The sequence below is a fragment of the Melanostigma gelatinosum genome, assembly GCF_949748355.1.
Source record: "Melanostigma gelatinosum genome assembly, chromosome: 8".
In the NCBI taxonomy this organism is placed as follows: domain Eukaryota; kingdom Metazoa; phylum Chordata; class Actinopteri; order Perciformes; family Zoarcidae; genus Melanostigma; species Melanostigma gelatinosum.
The window spans coordinates 17494589-17518239 of record NC_136641.1 but is presented as its reverse complement, the minus strand read 5'-3'; the positions used below and the strand labels follow the sequence as shown (position 1 = coordinate 17518239).

The 23651-nt window shown below is 42.1% G+C and overlaps 1 protein-coding gene across 1 annotated transcript in view; it reads left to right on the top strand.

Moving 5' to 3' along the window:
• Positions 1-574: 574 nt before the first annotated feature.
• Positions 575-23651, top strand: part of lama5 (laminin, alpha 5) — a gene marked incomplete at its 5' end in the record, with an annotated part of 86405 nt that continues 63328 nt past the window's right edge. The window contains 2 exons of the mRNA XM_079274463.1: positions 575-886; positions 6274-6426. Coding sequence (XP_079130589.1) covers positions 575-886; positions 6274-6426 — 465 coding nt within the window. The remainder of the gene's footprint in view (positions 887-6273; positions 6427-23651) is intronic.

Below are 23651 nucleotides of genomic sequence, written 5' to 3'. Positions count from 1 at the left end.
ACAAAGATACTTGATTTTACACTCATAATGGACTGATGGGGAGGAAAAAGGTGAAAAGGAATAGCAGTGAAGGTGAGAAAGAGAGCCGACTAGAGAATTAAGGAAGGTGGAGAGAAAAGAGAAATAAAATACACAGAAGTGAGTAATAAACTCCCCAAAGCATTGATCAGATGAACGATGCATCCATGTATGACGGCTTTATTTGAACCGATTAATGAACCGTGATTCAAACGCGAAGCATCGGTAGGAGTTGTGCCCTCCTCCATCAACCACTGGGGACGGGCCAAACGAGAGAAAGGGGGAGGGAGGGAGGGAGGGTGACTGCGGATTGAGTTGGAATAGGTGCCTGGTGGAGCGACACGGAGAGAAAGAGGACAGAAACCTCAGCACACCGCTCTCCAGGACTAAAAACGAGCTCCCGTTCCTCTCTTTCTTGCAACATATCTCCCTCTCTTTCCCCCCAAATGCCTCTCTCCTACACGCGTTAACGGCTCACTTCTCCTCAAACTCTGAGGGATTCATTCCTCAAACTTTTATTTTTCTTCCTCGGACCGGAGCGAGCGAACAGGTGGAGATGATGGCGAGCGGACCGACGGCGCCGCTCGGCGCTTCGCTCCCCCGGGCTCTGCGCAGCCAGAAGCGGGTCGCGCTGCTGCTGTGGCCGCTGTTCGTGACCTGCTGTCACTTTGTGTCGGCACAGGAGCTGCCGGAAAAAAACGGGGTGAACGGATACAGCCTGCACCCGCCCTACTTCAACCTGGCCGATGGCACCAAAATCACCGCCACGGCGACCTGCGGGGAGGAAGACACCGGCAGAACCGTGCAGGACCTGTACTGCAAGCTGGTCGGAGGCCCGGTGTCCGGAGACCCGAGCCAGACCATCCGGGTGAGCAGGACAAAGCTTTATAAACATCTAATTCCAACTCATGCTGCTCAATAGTGAGTCGGAAACTTTATTGGATCCAATGGATTTTTGTTTTCCTTAATGTTCCTTATAGTCAATATTAATTGCAGTTGTCCTTGATAATAGTCTGATAGGGTGTTGTATGCTCCATTGTGAGTTTAACAGTGATTTTCGCGTGTTTATTGTACTGTTCAATAATTCCTATATTCCCACAGGCTCCGAGTGTGTCTGTGGTGCTCCGTAATACTGATGTGCCTGTAGTATGTGTGTATGGCAGCATTCACCTTTTACACACTCAGGTTGCATTCATTTAATATTTGTACGGACCGATAGTGATCTTATCCTATTTTGTTGCATTTGTCTACTTTTAGGACTTAATGGAATCAGATTTAGGATTTGTGATGACATATGAGCTTCACTTTTCAAAGTATGCTTTTGAAACTAGATTTAATGGGAATGGCAACCTGCACACTTCACTGCATTCAGAGTAGAGAGTTGAACAGAGGGGGTCAGCAGTGTGCATGGCTCTCCTAACTGCTCTGCCAAGTCATTATTTCATGCACTGCTTCCTTTCTAGGTCTTGGCAACACTTAACACAGGCCACTTATATAAGGAGAGGCAGCATTTCACTTGGAGGGAACTCCACAGAAATTCAGCTCCCACATAATTTACGCGTTTATAGATGAGTTCTGAATGTGATGATGTGCTTGTAAAAAGCAATGTGTGTTTGATGTCTGAGCCTCCTGGTATCACCCGTTAACCCAAAGGCTTATTGCAGTTTCATATAGGTTAACCATTAAAAGCAACCCTCTGGGCGATAACATGCAGGCTTATTGCCTTCTCCCTCTCTCTCCCACCTGTCGTTGCCTTTCCTCACGGTGACTGATGTGTGTCTTTGAAATCCAACTAAGTTTATCTGCAAGATTAACGCGCCCAGAGCGAACGCTGCTTACTCTGGTGGTGATTCATACGCCAGGAAGGAATAGAGAGATTCTGTCACTTCTAAATCCTGAGCTGATGTTTGGTGTTTGCAAAACAAGTGACCTGCATGATAATAAGTACCTTGTGAACTGAAATTAAAAGAGATCAGACATGAAGATAAAGATGTGTTGGTGAGATAAATGGAAGATTGGTGAGAATGAACAGCAGGGAGTCTGAAGTGTTGTTTGAAAAAATAAGCATGTGCCCTGAGGGGTGTGGGTGAGAGCTTTCAAGATTCTTTCAAGTTGTTTAATAAACGTTCACTTAAGAACTACACAGAAACAAAATAAATTCCACCGTAGATGGGAGAATGAAAGAAATATATATTTTACTGAGTAATTATCTTTAATTCAGCTGGTAATTTGGCCCTGTGGTGTAAAATCCTCTGCAGTACTTGATCCCGACCACATTTGACCCACTTCAGCGTCTCCACACTGAGGATTATATCCAAATGTTCTCTCATCAGAGTTTTGATCTGCCTGCTCAGGGCGGTTTGGTTGAAGTGGTGACGTTGGTGCATAATTAGCTCAGGAACTCTCAAAATGAACCCAAGAAATCTGGTCCTTAGCTCGAGGAATGGCGCATAATGCGTTTGGGCTAAGAGGTTCAGTCCACTTTGCTGGGCTATTGTGGCCCACTTGTTGGGTTCCTGGACCCCCTGAACAACACACACACACGCACGCACACACACACACACACACACACACACACACACACACACACACACACACACACACACACACACACACACACACACACACGCATTACCAGAAAACACACTCACTTTTCTGTGTTGAGGTTAATCCTGTTTTGATTTGACAGCAAGTCGTGAGAGTGTTTTTATTAATTAAGAACAGCAGGAGGAGGACTGTAGTTTGTGTGGTGTGGCAGAAAAAGCTCAGGACTTTTACCCAGGAGACCGTTGCCCATGTCCCGTGTGAAACCAGAAGTCAACATTGCCTTATTAGTCACATAACTTGTACTTTGGTAACACCACTTCTGTCGTAATTTGAACCCAAACCACATCTTTTTCTCAGCATAAGCAAGTCGTTTTGTTGCCTGAACATCGCAGGAGATACACAGGCGCACTGATCGCTCTCATGTTGCTCGACATCTGTAGGAAAACACGCAAAAAATAGCAAAAGTACTTTTCATAACTATATCCGTGGTATGAGGATACGTCGCACCAGGAATTGTACCAGTTACTCATGATAGGTGTCAATGGGAATTTAGGCTGTAAAAACAAATGTGATTTCACCTCAAAAGCTGACCCAGTGCGTGTTGGCTGAGCAACACTTTGTTTCCCTTTGAGTGAGGAATCCAAGTCCTCAGGGCAATGCTGCTGGAGAGTTTTGCTCATTCACCTAACAATGGAGGGAAGGAAAGAAATGGGAATAGAGATAAAAAGCGGTTGAATGAAATGGTGTGTAATGAGAGAGAGAGAAGGAACTCTAAATGTTCATTTCCAGGTGGTCTTTTTGTTGACGAGAGAGGATCGAGCATGTGCTGTGAAAGAAAAGGAAGAAAAAGAGAACGAAATAGCGTGAAAAGGCATTTGACAGGCAGGGAAAAAAGCAGACTCTCTGACATCTCACTGTACTAAACAACCTGTTGTGTTCTTTTAAGATCTCACAAACTTGGCTAGGAAATCAGCTGGGCCATTGTTAGTTGTTTCAAAGCTCACAACCTGAGAAGCACCTTCATTTGCCTGTGTTTAGCTGCTAACTGGAGGTGATTTCCTGCCTTCTTTAGTGTCTTCAAGTCGTTCTGAACTGCTTTACAGACATGACAGCAATACGTATTAAAGGAGATATTTAGATAATTACAATTGAGTAAGCACAAGGGTATGCAATGGGGAGACTACAAGTGGGAAATACATTTTTAAAAAGCAATGACAAAGTAAGAAACTGCAACAATTTCAAAGATACAAATGTCTGATTTATCACTGAAATACAACCACAGAGCCCAATAGCTGTCACTGAGGGTAATATTTTATAAATTGTTAACCTCAAATTAGTCATTCATACTCATTCATTCACTCAATTGACTTCATCTTGCTCTCTGCAGTGCTTCATTTTCTCCTCACTAATCTCAGGGCAGCAGTGATCAGCCATGCTTTGTAGTAGAGGCACTAATCTTGGTCAGGGATGAAGATAAAAGTGAATTCAATCCAAGTGGTCAGTGATGAAGGTAATAGTAACGTGGACCTAAATTGAAGAGAACGATTTGTAATTTTAAGTACGCAGACTAAGTTTAGTCTGTACAAGATTCACACACATGTGAAAAGAAGGAAAGTCGGGGGACGCGAGAGAGGGTTCGGGGGTGGGGTGGATTCAGATAGGAAGCATCGACCTCTGACCTCAGTGACCTGCAGTGATAACATCTCCTAACTCTGGCTTTTGTTCAGGTCCACACTTGTTTAGTTTATGCTAACGCTTACATAGCCAGCAGTGGTCGGGTTAAACGCTCTGACAACCAAACTGGATTAGCTGAGAATGAAGACAGGCTTTAGAAGCCAAAGAGGTGGAGAGGACACTTCAAGTGGACTTCAGCCCCATGGCATCACATGGCTGACCCGGAAGTTGTAATGCCATGGTTTGGCCACAATGTCAAATTTGCTTCAAATCGCTCTTCCTCTGGTCTTGGTGTAGACAGAGTTAATGGCTTGTAACGCCAGAGTGTGTTCAGTTTTCTCCTTTTCAAGGTGTCAATAAGAAAGTTACATATCGTGCAACAGCGCTTGCGGCTAGCAAGACTTTTTAAGTTTTTTATTGGTGCAATACAACATTACAAAAAGACAGACCAATTGGATGGTGTCAAGACATACAAACATTAGGACTCTAAGACAAGTACAGTAAGTTGGACAGGTACTGTATAGGGAATTATAAATGATAATAATGATAATTAATAAGAGATTTAAAAAACAATATAAAGGACTTCTTAATATGTTATCAAATAAATGTTACTCTACCACTAAATTGAGGAACAGAGGCGTCAGAATGCACTGTGGAGGTCACTGCTGTCCAACACGGCCCACAGCGCAGACCTCGGTACCAACGTCGCCGGTGTAAGAGACCTTACAGGCCTTCACCTGGATGGAGAGTACTTTAAAACGGTGCTTGTGTGGACTGAAGTTGTTGTTTTTTTGAGAATGAAGGAGGAAAAACACAATTTACAGAAATACCCATGTACGTGTGGAGAAGTACCTAAGATTCATGTGAAATTACTGAAAAGTTCCTTTCGGACATTTAGACAGCTGGACTGGATGCCTGAATTTGATTTACTTTCCACAAACAAATACCAGACGATGAGGCCTGACTTGTGCTGCGATCGGCCACTTTTGAGGTTATTGCTTAACTTTATGTTTTTAGGTTATACCAGCCTTTAAACTTGTGTTCTTTGGAAATAATTGGCATGAAGAAGTGACTAATTAATGTAAGATCCAATTATTGTAATTTTGACTTTCTGGACTTATCCTTGAGTGAGATACTAGTGTACCATACACTACTTGATAGATAAAGTACCTTATAGTAGCAAGTGTGTGTTATTTTTTCACCGAGGCTATGAAACTATTGTTATGCATGATTTTCCCTTTCTCATATAGTACACTATGATTTGAAATCAGACTGCAAATGTGTGTGAATTTAGCACAAAACAGTCACACTGAGGCACAGAGACTACATTTATGATACATTTGAACCTACTAGCAGAAATACAATCGACATGGCCTCACTGTTACAGTAACCTGAGTGGACTCGCCTCGCCGCTGGAATATAAGTAACTTGACCCGGGTAGCTTTGGGGACAAACACTTCTTTTTCAGAGTGTTTACTGTCACTCTGAAACACTGGTTTGGGTGTTTGGATAGGGCTGTAACTTAAAGACTAAGGGGTCAAATCCCACAATAACCAGTGTGTGTTAATAACCACTTACATCCTCTTATGGTGTTTCTGAGCAAGAAGTTCAGTCTCCACAGTAGATCTGTAAATCAAAGTTAAAACAAAGTGTTAAAGAGGCCTTTTTTCACTGAGATGTATTGAGATGATCCAACCAAAGACTACTGCAGGTGTCTCACTAATTAGTTCCTCCTCTCCTGTTGAACACATCTGGTGTATCAACTGATTGGATTTGAACGCTGCAGACTCTCATTTGGTACATGGAAGCTCTTGTGTATCCTCTGTGACATTTGATGAAATATCTCATGATCAAAGCACAACTCAAAGACTACAAAATGCTAGGATGTAGGTAAAATTATTCACGGTGCACCACACAGCGGCAGAGTCTGTGGGGGAAATGTGGTTGTAGTTTCAGTTGAGAGCTTTGTAACAGTAACCTCGTATGCTCAACGGATGATTAACATTGTATACATGTCTGTCTTTGTCTTCTCAGGGACAATACTGTGACATCTGCAGCCAGGGCGAGAGCGATCGCGCTCACCCCATCACCAACGCCATCGACGGAACGGAACGATGGTGGCAGAGTCCGCCTCTGTCCCGCAGCACGGAGTACAACGAGGTGAACGTCACCCTGGACCTCGGACAGGTAGGACTCATTAAATCTACGCACTGAAACACGCCTACGCATGTTATCTCTTCACTTTTTTTTGTTTGTCAATCTGTGGTTCCATTGAAGATTCATCAGTGATAAATCAGCCTCTTGAAGCTCAGCGACCCAAAATAAAAACAAAATCAAACGGTTGACCCTCCAGTTGATTTTAGAGATGTTGTTTTTGGCAGGAGCTTCTGTTTGTTCCAGCTGGTGTTGCAGTGACTCTATCAGAATGACACACACTTGTGTATAGATGTATAGCACACACACAGGGACGCCCTCTATACAGAAAAGCTTCACTCTGTCTTCCTGTGCTCCAAGTTAACCTTTTTGTGTTCTTGAACGTCGCTCTTGAACAACCTTTTATGTTTCTGAATGCGACTCTTTTGTGCCAGGCTCTGCTGCTCGAGTGCCCTCATTCAGCAGCGCTATGTGTGTCCAGTGTGTCTGTGCACTTGTGTCCTTGACAAGAGTGTTTTCTGTCATGGCATTCAGTTTCCCATCCCTCTATCGTCCCCTCTCCTCTCTCTTTACTCTCTTTACTTTATTCGCTTCCTCTCTTTCTCTCGTCGGCTTCCCTCGCTCAGGGTCGAAGGTCTCAATAGAGAAGCAGGGAGCTGTCATTGTCACTGAGTGCGTAAGCTTTGATAAGCCTGTTTACCTTGTGAAAGTAGTAAAAGAATGAATAAAAAATATTTACAATCATGTTGGCATTGACTGGATGACAACGATGCAGGCTACCTGGAGTTATTTTTTGGGATATCGACTTTGTTACTGTGAGGAACTTTTAACTGGTCATTAAACAGTCTCAATACTTTAATACTGATGTCTCTATTTGACCTACAAAAGTAAACAAGACCATCGGTGAGAAGAATATCTATTTCTATACAGTCATTCTTATGTTTGGCATCGGTTCCACTGGGTCGGATTTTTTGGGGGATTTAGACTGTCGCTTGGACAAAACAGGACATCTGACATATTTTGAATCCAGAATACTCAATTTAATTCAATTTATATTGGTTCAAATCATAACAGAAGTTAGCTTGAGGTGCTTTCCATGAGGAGCAGGTCTAGACCCTTCCCTCCTGAGCAAGCACTGGGGCGACCGTGCCAAGAAAACCTGACATTTTACAGACTAAACAAGGTATTGATAATGAAAATTCTCGTTAGCTGCAGCCGTAGATGTGTATTCGTCAATTTGTCTTCTTTTATTCGTTTTCTTGTCAACAGCATTGTGAGGATGGTTTTGGTACACTTGCCCTGCATGTTCAGTGCCTGAATGAGTGCACTGGAGAAAGAAATTGAGAAAATCATTGTGGCACCGAACAGTTTGATTTAGAAATTCGCCAGAACTGATTCAAAAAGATATGTTGGTATAAAACCTTCTGGTAGCAGCTACAGATAACCATGGACTTTAACTTTGCTTTTGATTACATCTGTTCAAAATGTTTACAACCTACATAACAAAATGTTTTCTGGGTGGCATCGACGCTAAGAAGACAAGGAGGGAGGGAGGGCGAGGGAGAGGGAGGGTCTCTGGTTACCAGGTACCAGTTTTGTCTTGAAAGAATGTAGGTAGGCCAAGGCTTGTGTGTGTGTGTGTGTGTGTGTGTGTGTGTGTGAGGGACACAGTGACAGGGCTCAGAGAGTGTGTTGAAGACCCACACCGACCCCCCCCCCCCCCCCCCCCCCACCTCTGGCTGAATGAAAGAGAAGGAGAGGAGGGAGAGATTGGAATGTCAGTTAACCTGCCTCAACATGCAGAGGGGAAGGCTTGTTAAATTACCTCGCTCTCTTTAATGTCGATCGGTCTCGTCATGGCCGATGCAAGTTTTGCCTATTATTAAGTTTTGTTTTGGGCCGATATTGTGTGAGTATAATGCTTCTATGTAAAGAAATTGTTTTTCCAGTTTTGTGCAGAGCATCTCATAGTGGGCAGTGGAGATACTGCCAAATGGTTAAAAATAAGTGTAATATACAAAGCTAGTAAATTGTCCTCTAGATTTCTTTAACAATCAAATGTGGACCCAAAAGGTAACGGGTACCAGGTAACCCCTGGCGTAGAGGACCCTGACTGGTCTGCACTGATTCCTGAGCACTGAGAAACCTGGTCAACCAACATCAGTCTTGGACCTCACTAATTCTCGTTTGGCTGAATTGGAGCAAATCCCTGCAGTCAGGTTCAAAATCTGGTGGAAATCCTGAAACCAGAAGAGTGGAGGCTGTTATAGCAGCACGTTAATGGCCATATGGATCCAGAACAAGATGTTGGGCAATCAACGGTGTCCACATACTTTTGGTCATGTAGTATATCATGAGCTTCTTCATTTATCTGTACATAAACCTAGAGTTGGTCATCTTATTCAAGATCATTCTTTGTCATATTTGTTAAAATTCTCTTTACATCCCGTAAGCAACAGGTAAATCAAATGCTCTGACAAAAAAGCTGCTAGCTTGACGGCTGTGAGTACCAACAGCAGCCATCTTTTCTTCTTTACCTTCATTATGATACTTTTGTGGGAGTGGCTTTCGAGAGAGGCCTGAAGAGACCACATCGCCCGTGTTGAAGACTTGGCGACTTTCTCGATAGATTTAGGGACCTTTGGGACTTTTGCATACTGCTAGCTACTTTCGGTTTTTCGGTTGGATAATTTCTCAAAATTTAGCGTACTCTTGTTGGTTTCTCAGGATTACCAACCCAATGCTTAAAATCGAACTGTAAGTCTTGTTAACAGAAGTACTAAATCCCAGCCTAATACACAGCAGTATTTTGATTTCAAGACTGTTAAGATTCCCTTGAGCAAGGCACTTAAAGCACACCAGTTTGTCCATTACTCTCGGGTGTCGTCAGGTGAATGGGATTTCAGAAGGCTATGCAGCTCAACCATTTATTATTTTAAAGAACAGATTAAGTTATTATGGTGTGGAATTCAGCTGGCAGTAAACACACCGTACCATCAGTATCAGTACATCGGAGCATCCACCCAACACTCAGTTTATCGAACATATTTCACTGGAATCTCGTCATCTTTTTCCTGCTCTCTAATATTTAATTCTCCTCATCTTCTACCATATGTTTGGATCTAATGTCTGTCAGACTTTTACATTGATGAATATATGAATTTTTTTTTTTACTAATAATTCATACTCTAGTCGTAGCTCTCAAAGAGTAGTGTCAAAGAGTGACATTGTGATTCCATTCTATATTCAGTTTTAATTTATTTTAGTTCTTCATACATTCTATGGTCTGCTTATAATGCAAATAACTATTTGCCTTCTATGAGTGAAGTTAAAGTCAGTTTGCTGATGATTTGGGTTCTTTGATGAGTCAACAATAATTCTTGTCTGTGATAAGAAGTTCTCACACAACTCTTCCTGTCTTCCTCCAGTCTTTCTATATCGATACCAGCCGTTCTGCTTATCTTTAACAGATAACACAAAGCCCATTATAGACCATTTCTGTCTCCTCTACCTTCTTGTCTTCTTTCTTCTGCTGTGTCCTTCTCTCACTCCTCTCTTATTACCTCTTCTCCTTATTATCCTCCTAGTCCTTTTCTTCACAAGTAAGAACACACGTTTTCTATTTTCTCTTCTGCAGTTTCATTCCTCTTTCTGCTCTCCCTAAGTCACTTCGATCGCCTTTCTTTTTTTTGTCTTATATTTTGACATCTTTCCATATTTGGCAATATCCCAGTGCGTCAGTTTTCTTGTTTACGTCACCTCATGCAGATATTACAGCTGCAAAAACAATAGATGTGAATGAAGGCGTTTTTGAGCATTCAAAATTAAATCTGAAAGCCCAGGAACATAATTTTACAGTATCTGTTAGTTTACTGAATGATCCAATGACTTTAATTGGAGCTTCACTTCACTCCATTATTTTCCATATCTGTAGTCTATAAATCTATATCTCTGTATACTGGGGAAGGCTGCCAGGAAAGAAGGAGGGAAAGAAGTGGAATGACAGCTACCTGATGAATTGTGGGAAGAATATGAACCATCCGATGAGGTCATACCCAGTTCAACACAATTCACCATTGTCTTCTAAGCACAATGTGTGTTGTTGTGTGTTTTCACTCCATGCACAGATGTATGTTTGTGTACAGTTTAATTCCTCAGGTATGTAACACTGGAAAGATTCTGTAATAACAGGTGAAGGAGGAGGAGGAGGAGGAGGAGATTGGAGATGGAAAAAAACAAGGTGACCAAATCCATTTTGAAGGCACGGTGAAACAAAACTCCCTGGAAGAGGGGAGGAGAGGGGAGGGGAGGAAGGAGGGCTAGAACATGGAAAAGAGGAAGACAGGAAGGAGGTTTTAAGTGGAGAAGAAAACTGAGGTGAAGACGAGGAAATACGGCGAGGGCATGGAAAGAAGAAGAAGAAGAAGAGGAGGAGGAGGAGATGACAGAACAGGGGATGTTTGTCTGTTTCAGCAGCCTATTATTAGAGCACAATATAGGCTTCAGTTGGGAATGTGTCTTGGTGTGTATGCATGTTCATTTTCTTCAGGTGAGGTCTTCTCTATTCCATAATCCTCCCACCTTGAGTAAAAAAAAAAAAGAGGTTTCCTCTCATCACATTTGTCAAAGTCTTTCGTTTTGCAGGGAGCTGCATTTTAAGCTTCCTGCAGTTCCAGTGATTTGAAGTGTTTTTAGTTCATTGCAGGAGATACTTAAAGGCAGTGTCGAGCAGTACCGGCGCCTCAAGTACCGGCGTTACTACATTTCTCAGTGGTGTGGTGGTATCGTTGCTGTTTTCTGAATCAAATAGCTTGTCAGCAGCTGAGCTCTTGTATTGATCAAGCAGTGAGGTAGCGTACACACTAGCTACAGGTTTCGAAGCATTCTGAAGCTCAAGCGCAGCGGAACTTTATCTTTGCCGTTTGAAATCCTTCCCTGCGTAGCTGGTTGAGGCAGAGACGATTGGTTAAGGTTCGGCATTTCCCTAGTTGGGGTCAGGATTGCCCATTGGGCAGGGCATAGGCCCTGAACAAATCAGGTACCTCGGTAGGCATGGACGCCTGGCCAATCCAGCGCTGATGAATGGAATTTAGATTTTGGTGCATAACGCTTTTAAAGGACACAGAAGCATTTTGTCATTAAGGCAGCAACTCGTTATTTGCAGATTATTTTCTTGATTCGTTGATTCACAGAGTTCAGTCTATGAAATGTTAAAAATAAATCAGCCTTCAAAGTGGACCAAACCCTACAAATGTGAAATGAATCGAACACGGCGACATAAATGCTTTTTTAAGTATATTAAAGATGGACTTTACTGCAGCTTGACGGCTCTTACTCTTACTTGAGAGCTTGAAGTGTTTCTCCCCGTCCCATGTCCTTAACTCCGGTATGTTGGCAGGCTTCCCTACAGGACAAAGAAAGACAATACACAGATATACACACACTTGCATGCAATGTTTAGGTAGCTCTATTGTTTGCCGTGCGTAAAAGCCAACTGCTCCCAATTGAATGCTTCCTGCTATTGATGTGGTTTGAACGTCAGAGTTAACTTTTAAGTGCCAGCCGGCTCTCAGCTGCAGCAGGGTGGAGGTTTATATTTGGAAAATCCTGACAGTTATGACATGCTTTTTTGGAGGGTAAAGCTGAGTTCACACCAAACATGTTCAAAGCAGTTTAACTTAAAAAATGTCTTTAGTTTGATGTCAAGTGAAGCTTAATATTACAGGCACATTCCCTTATCCAGCCTGAGTTTCTAAAGGATGTGACACACAAAACTAATGTTTTTCATCTCTGCCTTTTTTTATTCTTTAACCAGAAGAAGACAATGTGCTACTGATATTGTAATGTCAGTGCAAAGCAACTTTAAACAGCCCGGTGCAACATTTTTTTTTATCAAACATGCTCTCAATTTGTCTTCTGAGCAAACGCAAACCGTATAGACAGATCATGAAAACTGTATTCTGAGCTTAATACTGGTCTGTTTAAACGGATATACTCTTTTAGTAAAGGTTCCATCTGTAACGTTTTCAGAGCGTTCTACCTTGAACCCAACATATAGGGAACCCTATATTTTATTGGAACCCTTAAAAAACCCTTCTTCAGAAGCAAGTGGTTACAGGTAGAACCTCAGCTCTTCAGGTGTTTCAAAAGAAAGAAACTATAGTTTCATTGTTTTGTCTTTTTATGTTTTCTTTTGTTATTTTTAATACTAAGCCTCGCATTTAGAGCCAAAGAAAGTATATGCAAGGCAATGCAAACACTTTTTTTGTATTAGTCAGTGAGATCAATTTGGGTTGCCTGGGTCTTAAAAGCACTACTAGCACTAAAGACAAATAGAAGATATCTTCAAAGAGGCAATTCAAAGACAGATCACCCTCCTTTGACAGCTGGGGTGTCATAGGAGACAGAAATGGAGAATTACTACAATTTAAAAGATAATGCAATGTCCAATCATACGCTCACAATAAGTCCAGTACCTGTATAATACAGACAATGTAATTCTCCATCAGTAAGAAGTCCACTATCTCCAATATCTTGATGCCAATCACAGTCAAAACAGACTGATGGATGAACTCATAGATGCCTGCAAATTTGACTGTGATGTGATACGGCAAAATCAAAGCCAACCTCAATGATCCCCTTAACACAAGGGCCTTACGGGTATTAGGAGAAGACTTTTACCATCTGGGCACTTATAGAGCAGTTGCTCTACAAGGCTGACTGGAACAAAAAGACAATTTTATGGACTTCAACATGACGGACTGTAACATTAATGTGGTATCCTCCCTGCTGGCCTGTAAGTGAGGCTGAGATCACTTATTCTTATTCTGTCTGTGTGTGCGTGTGTGTGTTGTGCATTAGCATGGATGTGTGTGTGTGTGTGTGTGTGGGTGGTGTACTGATTACAATCGGTTTGTCCTCTGCCAATTCTGCTATTTACGAGTGACGAGCATGGGAACCACACTCTGTCTATTGTTTTGTTTTTGTTTTTTTACGCACTCTTCAGGTGTGACTGTGTGTGTGTGTGTGTGTGTGTGTGTGTGTGTGTGTGTGTGAGCGAGTGTGTGGTCGGCTGTACAGCATCCAGTCATGTAGACCGCTCTTTAAAAGTGTGCGTGAGACTTTTCAAGATATCATCTCGTATTCGCCGTAATGTCTCCCTTTCCATTTTTTTCCCTTTACATCGCAATCTCTCTATTCATTTTTCTCTGACTCCGTGCAGCCACAAAGACTCCTCTGTCGAGTGGATGACTGACACTATAATGATGGAAATAAAGAAAAAGAGGGGACAGAGATAGATATGATGGACATCAAACATCCTTGTCCTATTCCTCTGTGTCACCCTTTCAGTCTCTTCTTGTTTGGAGTCAACACAGATAAATCCCACTCTTGGTTGCTAATGTAATAGGTCTAAAACAGCAATAAGTATTATGTTCATCAAGTTATTATAGATAATGTCTCAGCAAACTGTTATCTGCTTACATACCCGACAGAAGCAGAGCAACGTGAAGTTGTTTTTTTGTCAATGTTTGTTTGTCTTTTTCGGTCTTGTTTTCTCTGAGGATTGATTCAAAAAGATTGGAATTCCTTCACTTGTCACTCATTTAGTTTGGCTTTTTGCAATTTGCCACTGTGCATGTCGTGTTCTCATCATTACATCTTCAAAAAAGTGATTTGTTTCTGTGTGCAATTTTCTGTTTTTCTTACTGTACTGTCCAAAATTACTCCGTCAACCACACGTTTTAGCCACATCATTTTAAAGTCACCCTCTTTTTGTTTCTTGATATAAATCCTTTTGCCCTCTTCAACTCCTTGGCTGTGATTTTGAGGATCAACAGTTGGAGTCATTCGTGACTCCCTTCCGTCTTCGTCAGTGAGTCTTATTTCTGTCACCATCTAATCAACGGCCTAATCATCTTCCTGTTTTCCCGTCTGTCCCTCTCGTTCAGGGTTAAACGTTGCCCCTGAAACTGTCCTCTCACACAGACAAGAGCTGACACACACTGTGCACATTTTTCAGTCATTCATTATGTGTACTGGCCAGGAAAATGAGCAAAGAGGGGGAGAAAGAGAGGTGGAGAGAGAGAGAGAGAGAGAGAAATCTGACCTTAATAGGAGTGATTCAGCTTTGAATGAGTTGATGCCACATTTGAACCAGGATAAAGGATGACGGATGGATGGAGGCAGGGGGAGGGGCAGTAGTCTGAAATACCAGATTTTTCATAGGTCATGTTGAGTTGTCTGTTTCTGTCTGTTGTTGTAGCTGATATCCGGGTGGGTTGATGTTGGAAGGTTAACCCACCCTCAGTTTTAGCTTCAGTTTGTTTTGGATATGTTTAAACATTCAAAACATTTATCATCCTGGTGATCAGCACATTGGGGAGATGCTGTTGAATGTACATTAGCATGTTGGATGTGTTTCCTTTTTAAATCTCCTACAATGGTGGAGCAACGCCGACACACCATCTTCATCATGTACGCAACTCTTTCACCTCCGGCTTTTCTTTTGCGCTCGCCGCAGTGTGAATGAGTCGCACTAACCCATGCATATGTGGCGAACGGCGTACGGCTACAAGTTTACAGGCGGAACTCAGGCTTGTGAACTTTGGTTCCACATTACGTGCATCAATCTACATACCATGTAATCTGTGTGCGGCTGTGTGCGCCAAACCGCGACTCCCCACGCGGCGATGAAAACACAAAGTATGGAAATATGCAAGTGTTTGACAGATTGGAGAAACAAAGGTTGTTGTAGGTTGAAGAACTTAAAACAAAAACGAGAGAAGGAGGAGGAGGAAGAGGTGAGGTGAGGCAAGAGTGAATGAGAGAAAAATAGGAGGAAGACTAGGAGGAGGAGGAGGATGACTGGAAGGGGAGAGCTGGGGATGATAGAAAAAGAAGCCATTCATACTCTCTTTGATTGAAATGTCAAATGTTCCGTGTTTGTCATTATCAAAGCAGAGGAAGTGATTATAAGAGGGCACCTCCCACTCTTGTTGCTGCCCTTCAGTGGTTTGGTTTTGGTGTGAGTGTATACGTGTGTGTTCATATTTGTGTATTTGTCAGCATGCTTTCTCCTTAGTGGGATGTCTGAGTTCTCCAACAGCAATAGTTCTGCTCTATTTGCTTCATTACATCCTGACCCATGACTCTGCAAAGTATTAACTTTGATGCTGCGTTTGTGTCACTCCTTCGTCATGCATGATGTCTGTTCCAAGCTCTCTGTCACAGGTCAAAGGTCATTATCAGTTCTTACCTCCCCGCTGCTTTCAACTCCATTACCAGCCCCAATTTGGACACACACACACACACACACACACACACTTTTCTCTGTTGAATGTACCTGCTTCCTAGCAGTTTCTCTTGCTTGTTGGTTGTCCCGTTCACCTTGTCAACACAGAACTGATCTTTTAACCTTTATGACCTCGTCTCTCACTAAATCTCTCTGCAGCTTCCTCTTTCTACCGCTCACCCCTGTACCTGCCCACTCAGATTTTCCATCCACCTATCCTTGTGTCTTTCTTCTGCTGCCCATCCATCTCCTCCTGTACTGTCTGTCAGCCTGTTTCTGTCCTTGCAGCTCTGTGTTATCACTGAGACGGACATCTAGAGTTTCCTCCTGTCCTGCTTCTGGAGGGTAAAGGGCATAAGACACACAAACTAAGAGAATGACGAACTGAGATGGATGGACTCCCATGGAGAAGTGAATGGCAGTAATGGAAGGAGGTAGAACATTGCCTCTACTCAAGGAAAATACGCTAAGAAGGTCAGATGATGTAAATTATGTGCCTTCTAGAAAGACAAACACCAGGAAAACGAGTCAAATAAAGAGTTGACCCTTCGCTAAAACAGGCCAGACTGGCCAATCATAGCGTAGCATCAGCCAGCTCCGATCAGGGTCCGCCAGCTGTCCGGCTCTGTACCATAGACTCTCATGCAAACTTCGATTGCAGGCTGGTTATGTGGATTTCGAGCTGTCATGGTTAAACGTTGTGTAATAGTGGTACTCGTTAAGGAGAGTTTGGAAGGACGTGCAAGTTTCTAAAACATTACGTTTTTACGTAAAAAACCTGTGGATTAAACCTAATCAGCATTTGCTAGCACATCATTAATTAGCACTACTATGCTATGCTCGCTACTACACTGAATATATACACTGCGTTTGTTCTTTAATGATTAGAGCAGTGGACTCTGGATGAGTAATATAATATGTATGCATGGAGCGCAGTAAAGCTCAGTTTATACTCACCGTAGTAAAGCGAGGTGTGCACACCAGAAAATGTTGTTTGGTCCGCAAATAACTGCTCTGTGATCTGGTTCAGACACGATGTCGCTCTGTTCCAGACCGAGCAACCCAGAGTGTCTATTCAGCTCCAGAGCAGTCCCATTGTCTTGCAGTGTTTGCTCGCTCTCACAATCTCCTTTTGATGCCGCAGTGGTCCTTAGCCCTCTCAATGACTTAGCATTCAGAATACTTCTCAATTCAATGGGAAATTAATTAAAGAAGGAGATTAGATTAGTTAATCAGTCACTCGAAGTGCAGGCAAACAAACAGCATACACTTCCTTCGTTTGAAGATGCTTCATTTATTCTCCACAAATTCAGTTCCTCATTCTGCATTAAAAAAAGCCTCCTCCACTGATAAAGAATTCAGCAATGTGCCTGCATTCAGGCAATAGATGCTCAGTGTTTTGTATTCACAGGATGTTTAGCCTTTTCAAGGTCTGTGTGGGCTGTTGACACATTCTCAGTCAACCCGTTCTCACTCCCAACTCATCAAACGCCAAGGGTTGGTCAGGGCCCCTCTGCATCAGAAATCGACGGCCGGAGGCCCCCTTCAGTGGCTGTATGCGACGTAACAGGCTTCAACTAACCCCATTGTAAACCCTCCTGCGGCTTCTTCCAGTGAAGATGGAGTTTATTTTGAAAGGACACTATGCATATGATGAGCATATCACGACCAGTTGAAAGCTAACGCTAGAGGGGTACCTGTTAGCTAGCAGGCTAGTCACCAGTACACTTATACTGCTGCTGCTGTTGTTGTTGTTGTTGTTGTTGTTAGGAAATGTGTAAGTTCATTTGATGAAACCAAACATTTCATATATTGTTTAATGCACATGTAAATATACAATGTGTAAATAAGACAGTTTTGGAACTGGAGCTATGCTAATAGTTTCCCCTGCTTCCAGCCTTTGTGCTAAGCTAGGCTAAACACATTCTCCTCTGAGCTCTATACTTAACCCACAACAAAGACAATCGATAATATCAGTTATTCTCATCTAACTCGTCAAACATGTAGCCTAAACATTGAGTTATCAGATGTTTGCATTCATCTTAAAAAAGGTATTGCTCGTGTTACATATGTCCAGCTGCAGTGTGCGAGGAGTGTGTGCAGCTTCCTCCCCAGACAAAACCCAAACAGAAAAACACTTTCTGTGCCAGGCTCGTCCTCCCTGAAGGACACCGGGGACTTTGAGCAGTTTTCTTCCAGCCAAGTCTGCCAAGCCAGACTAAGAATAGCCTGATGGTAATGTCTGCCCGCTATCACACAATGAGCTAATTTAGTTTGAAGGAAGAACTGGATTTGACAATTTACCAACTTAAAAGAGAAACGGAACATGTTGTTTTTATTAATTTTTATTGTGGGTCTGAAGGATTTTTGATCCAACATCAAAAAATGTATCAACCAGCAGGTATTATTATGTATTTGTCTTTGATCCAAACCTAAAGGGATAGTTTGGATGTTTTGAAGTCGGGTTTTCAGTGAAATTTGATTGTAATTCATTCACATTGAGATCTTGCGTTCAGCAAAATCTTCTGAGTAAATTAAGCTGAACACATGTTATTTTGTGCCTCTGTGCCGGCGACAGCCATGGCCGGAGCCATTTTGATTTTGAGTTGTCTGTCTGTCCACACTCGTGAACGCAATAACTCAGTAACGCCTTGAGGGAATTTCTTCAAATATGGCACAAAAATCAACTTTGACTCTGGGATAACTTTAACAGAAGTTGGTTGTCAAAGGTCACTGGGACCTCACAAAACACATTTTTGGCCATAACCCAATAATTGCTAATTATGACCATTTCACAAAGATGTCAAATGTTTACGTTTTCATTTAACAGTTGTTTTTCTTTGTGAATAGAAGAAGAAAGGCAGCCTCACGTATAATAAAATGTGAAGAAACGGGGTATAAAAACAACATGGTGTGAGGAGGAGATGAAGAAACAGCAGTGACAAAGAGAGAGGGTTGTCCCTGTTAATGCGACAGTAAATATTGTTTTTTACTGGTCAATTCCAGCAGATTGTTTGAGTTTCTTTGCAGGTGAATGACACAAAAGAGCGGGGGAGGAGAGGAAGTATAGGTCCCTGAGTTAAAGTTAATCTTACTTTACATTTCTAACAGTGAACACAAATGTAAGGTCACTGGTGTTCATGTTCAACATCATGACAACAGTGAAGACGGCACAGAAAAAAGTTCTTTGTTCCAACAACCATTCATCTTTTATCCAGGTGTTATTATCTAAATCACACATTTTCAGGGATTTATTTAATCCAGAGCCAGTTTCTGCTCAAGATCTTGTAACCTGTGACTTTTCTTCTTTAGCTGTTGGAGTTTTACGAACCTACGAACGTGCTGGTTTAGTGGTGTGTTTTTCTATTTCAAGCTGATATCAAATGGTGACTTACATTCCTTTTATCTGTTTCCTTGTTTGTTCCTTTGTATTGAAACTACATTCTACACCAGAGTATAAATTAACATAAGATAAGATAAACCTTTATTGATCCTCACAGGGGAACTTCAGGGGTTGCACAAAGCAGCACAAAGACAGAAATAAATCTGGATAAATAGAGGATTTAAAAAAGAAAGGGGAACATACAACTAGTTAAGTGTAGAAACTATACAAGACATGTACAATCATTAAATATACAAGAGCAATTAAAGACAAAGTTACGAGGTAAGTGACAAGTTGTGTTCGCACCATCGCTGTACCGATGTGGTGATCTCACTGCAATGAAGGAGAAACCTGTGTTTTTTGATTCAGTGCTGTTGCTGCTGTTCTGAATGTGGCCTTACAGTTGTGTAGCTGCAAGAATGTCTTCCTCCTTGTACAAACAGAGGAGTGGAGAGTGGCCGATGGAGGGATGAGTCCATAGAGAGAGAACATGAGGGCAGCAAACAGAAGGGAGTGTTTTCCCATAGTTAAGTCATAAAATGGTGAATGGGCGTGGAACAGTGGTGTGTTTGTGGGGGTCAATCTGTTTGACACACACACACACACACACATCGAGTCAGAGGAGGGTAAGGCAGTGTGCGTGTACAAATGGACTGGTAACACACTGAGCTTTATAATAGTTCAGACTGATTTTGAATTAAATTGTGTTGAGTTTCAGGCCTCTAAATGATGAACTGAGTGGATACTGTAGCAAAAACCGTGTCAAAACACTTGTACCACATACACGTTGTACCTTCACTGTTACACGTTGTCTCCAAACTCATTACTCGGCTGCCCCTTCTTAGTTAATTTGTCAACTAGTTGGTGTTTTTGGTCTTAGTCGAACAGAATTAATAAAAAAAGGCTTTTTCATGCTGAGCACATCTCGGGTAAACACCAGACTTAAAGTGGTGCTTTTGCATGATTCTTTGTGGAGATCTCAGTTTTACCGATATGTCGATTTAATCTATTAGTCGACAAAATCCTATGAGTGTTAGTCAACTAAGAATGTCTTTGGTTGAGGGCAGTCCTACTGATTAGTCAGGATAGATAATATGTAGCTTTGAGTCCCTCAAGTCTAAAATCCTTCAAAAATACTCTTTGGATGTCTTGAAAGAAGCCGGCAATGATCAGCTATAATTGTCTAAATGTGTGTGTGTGTGTGTGTGTGTGTCCAGCTCAGCTAGCAACTAACGGTGTCTTAATGAAGCTTAGTCAGAGTTCAGAGACTGTGACTGACCGTGATGCGCTCCATAGGGCAAAGTCCACATTTAAAACCTCATCACACTGAGGAACTATGGTGACGACCTGAAAGAGGAGGGAGTGTGTTGTTGGGATAGAGAGGCAGAGATTATGAGTGTGCCTCTATAACACTTGCTCCTTGTTCCATTTCTCTGTGAAAAGCACCAACCTGGGGTTTGGACACATTAACGGGACTTGAGACCATGTGAACACCACGCCATCAAAGCAGACCGATGCAGAAAGACATTTGTACTGACAGACTGAGAGAGCGAGGTGTTTATTCGCTACTGAGGGAAACAAGCCGATAGCTGCAGCAGCAACTGTGACTGGTTCCATTAAAGCCAACAGCTGGGCAGCCTCAGTCACCATTAACATTCAACATTATACTGTAACTCATGCTGGGAATATTTGGCAATGTAGAGCACATTTCTGTCTGTCGGCTCGTCTGCTTGATGGACATCGTATGCAACAAAGAAGATGTCTTGCTGATATCTATATAGCTGAGCTACGTAGTCAATTAGAGAATCCTAAAGTTGTGTTTGATACATTGTGTTTTTATATATAGAACATAAATGTAACATTGGACATGTGTAGTAGAACTTATTTTCACAGCAGGCAAAGTACAGGTGGAAGATAACATTACCATTTCGTTTTGCCAGTTCCTGACTGTTGAGAACAGCCTGCTGGTAATGGTGTACTTAATCGTTCATTAAGCACGTAGTATGCAGTACGTACAGATTTCAAACACAGCTCCTGATCCCCCGCCAGCCCCAGACACTGACATCGGACCTCTCTGTAGATGGGGAGTGGGTGGGGCACGCAAAGTTAGTCTCTCAGCTTGACTTCTGAACCAATGAATTGAAACCCTGTCTCCTACACAATGGGGTTTTTATACAACTAATTCCAACAGCAAATACGTTTTGAAAGAAACGAAATGTTGGAATTTTGGAAAAGTTAAAATAACGTACAGTTGACATGGTGCCAAAAGAGGCAAATAAAGTTATTATGAGGCTGAACTATTTTTGGTACAAACACCGATGTATGTTTTTTGATCATTAGATGGAATCAGTTTGGCTCTAAGATCACAAATTAAAAGGAACAAAGACATGATTTTTAAGGGTTACATTGATGTGACAGGCAACGGTTCAAGTTTTGTCCTATTTCACATGATATCCAACTCTGTATTTGATATTAAACGGATCCCTAACATCTTGCCTGAATGTAACCCATCAGTGTTTTTATTTAGAGACTGCCCACAAACTCCTTCCTCCTCTCTTTTCATGAAGACAACCTGTACTCCCCCTTTTTCTTTTACTTTTCCTCCTTCTCCTGCTCCTCCTCTTCCTCCTCTCTTTTCATTGAGACAGCTTGAACTCCCCCCTTCTCTCTCCCTTATCACTCTTCCTTCTCCTCCCATTGTTCACTAATTATGGAATTTTCTCCAGCTATCTGTTACAATAAGGCACGGAGGGAACATATGAAAGGAGTAGTGGATCTGGAACGTGGAGAAAGTCAAGGTTATAGGAGAGGAAACCTCCCTTCCTTCTCTGTCTGACCTCACTTTCTGGGTCTGTTTTATCATCAGTTCCTCTGCTCTCCTCTTTGAGTTTGGACACATTTGGAACATTTTCAGCAAAGTTTTCCCAGGTGAATTTCATGCTCATTGAATCTGTCAGGCTGCAACGTGTCAGCTGACTTTGTCTGTGAGGGAGTTATCTGAACCATGTCGGAATAAAAAGTTAAAAAACAACTTTACACTCAAATTGGGAACAAGTGTGTCTCTTTCCGTGTATTCGTTGCAGTTTACTGTAGGTTATGACTTGGTTGTTATGAGATGTTAGTGAATGATGCTTAGTTCCAAAGGTTTTCCGGATTACACTGATGAGAGTGAGACCAAAATGAAATGCTACATCGTGTCAGATGTAATTTCTCAAAATGCAGCTCATCGATTTGACCAAACTTGGCAGAGTGATGCACTAAACCGCTCAGCTGTTGTTTTTAAAACTGCTCTCACTAGCCCATTAGTATACCCATCTTATTGATTTAAATTCAACAAGAAGGACTGATTTGAAGTCTAAATGCCAGTTTGCAAGTCTTCTCGAGGCCGACTTTGTGATTCGGAGAGTGAAGGCTCGGTGTGTACAAAGGTGTTGGGAAGAGAGAGCGAGAGAGAGAGAGAGAGAGAGAGAGAGAGAGGGTGATGCTAATAGTTGAGGACATGATGAGGGTAATTTGTCCTGGAATCCTGTGTTTCTCACCCACAAACCTTTAGTCCTGGACCAGCATCAAGACATGTCGTACTAACGAGTTATTTTCTGAAATGAACTGGGCTTATGATACAGGCCTATATAATTTAAACCCTAAAACCAAGTATTTAACCCTCAAACAGCCTGTTGTTGGCCAGGTATGTTTAGGCATACAAGGAATTTATCTGTGAGACAAGGACTGGACAAAATATCCTCACTTTTCATAAATGTCCTCACTCTCAAAGTCTAAAACACACAATAGAAGTACAACACACACACACACACACACACACACACACACACATACACTGTGCAGGAGTTTCCACATCCTGGGGGGATGTTGAACTGTCAGACAGAGTGGTGGAACAAGGCATCAATCTGTAGAAGAACGCTGAGGAGAAACTGTCCCTCCAGGGCCTCTTCTGCCCGTTTCACCTCCCGCCTCACCACTTTCATTCTGCTACTCCTCTTCACTGCTCCTCCATCAGCTTCCTCTTTTTCTTATCCTTTCAGCTTCTCTCTCTCTGTTTATCTGAACATTGGCATCTTTACTTTGTTTTTTTCAAGAGGATAACAAAAAAAAAAATCAAATGGCCCCAAGATGCATGAAATGCTTTTATTCCTGAGCCATGTGCAGTCATAATGGGGTGGGTTTGTTTCAAATTTAGTTAGAATAAACTGAGATATCACCTTAAAATACAAAGCTGTAAGCTTGGAAAGCTATGCAACTAAATCTGTTGTGCAACATTGAACATATATTAATGTTAATCAACTTTTAGTTTGCTATTGCAAGATTTAAGCAATATACAGTAAATGAAGAAAGCAAACTCGAAAAACCATCTTGCTTTGACCCCCAGGTGCCAGAACTCTGTCCAATGAATGGACAATACAGATTCGTTTTTGAAGGCTAAAACAGTAGCGGTAGAGGTGTCATCGTTCTTTCTCACTTTTACCCTTTCCCCTCCCCCTCCTTTCCTTCCTTCACCCTCCCTTCCTCCGTCTTCCTCATCTAACCTGATAAATATTCCCTGAGAAGAAGCTTCCCTCAGTATTTCCA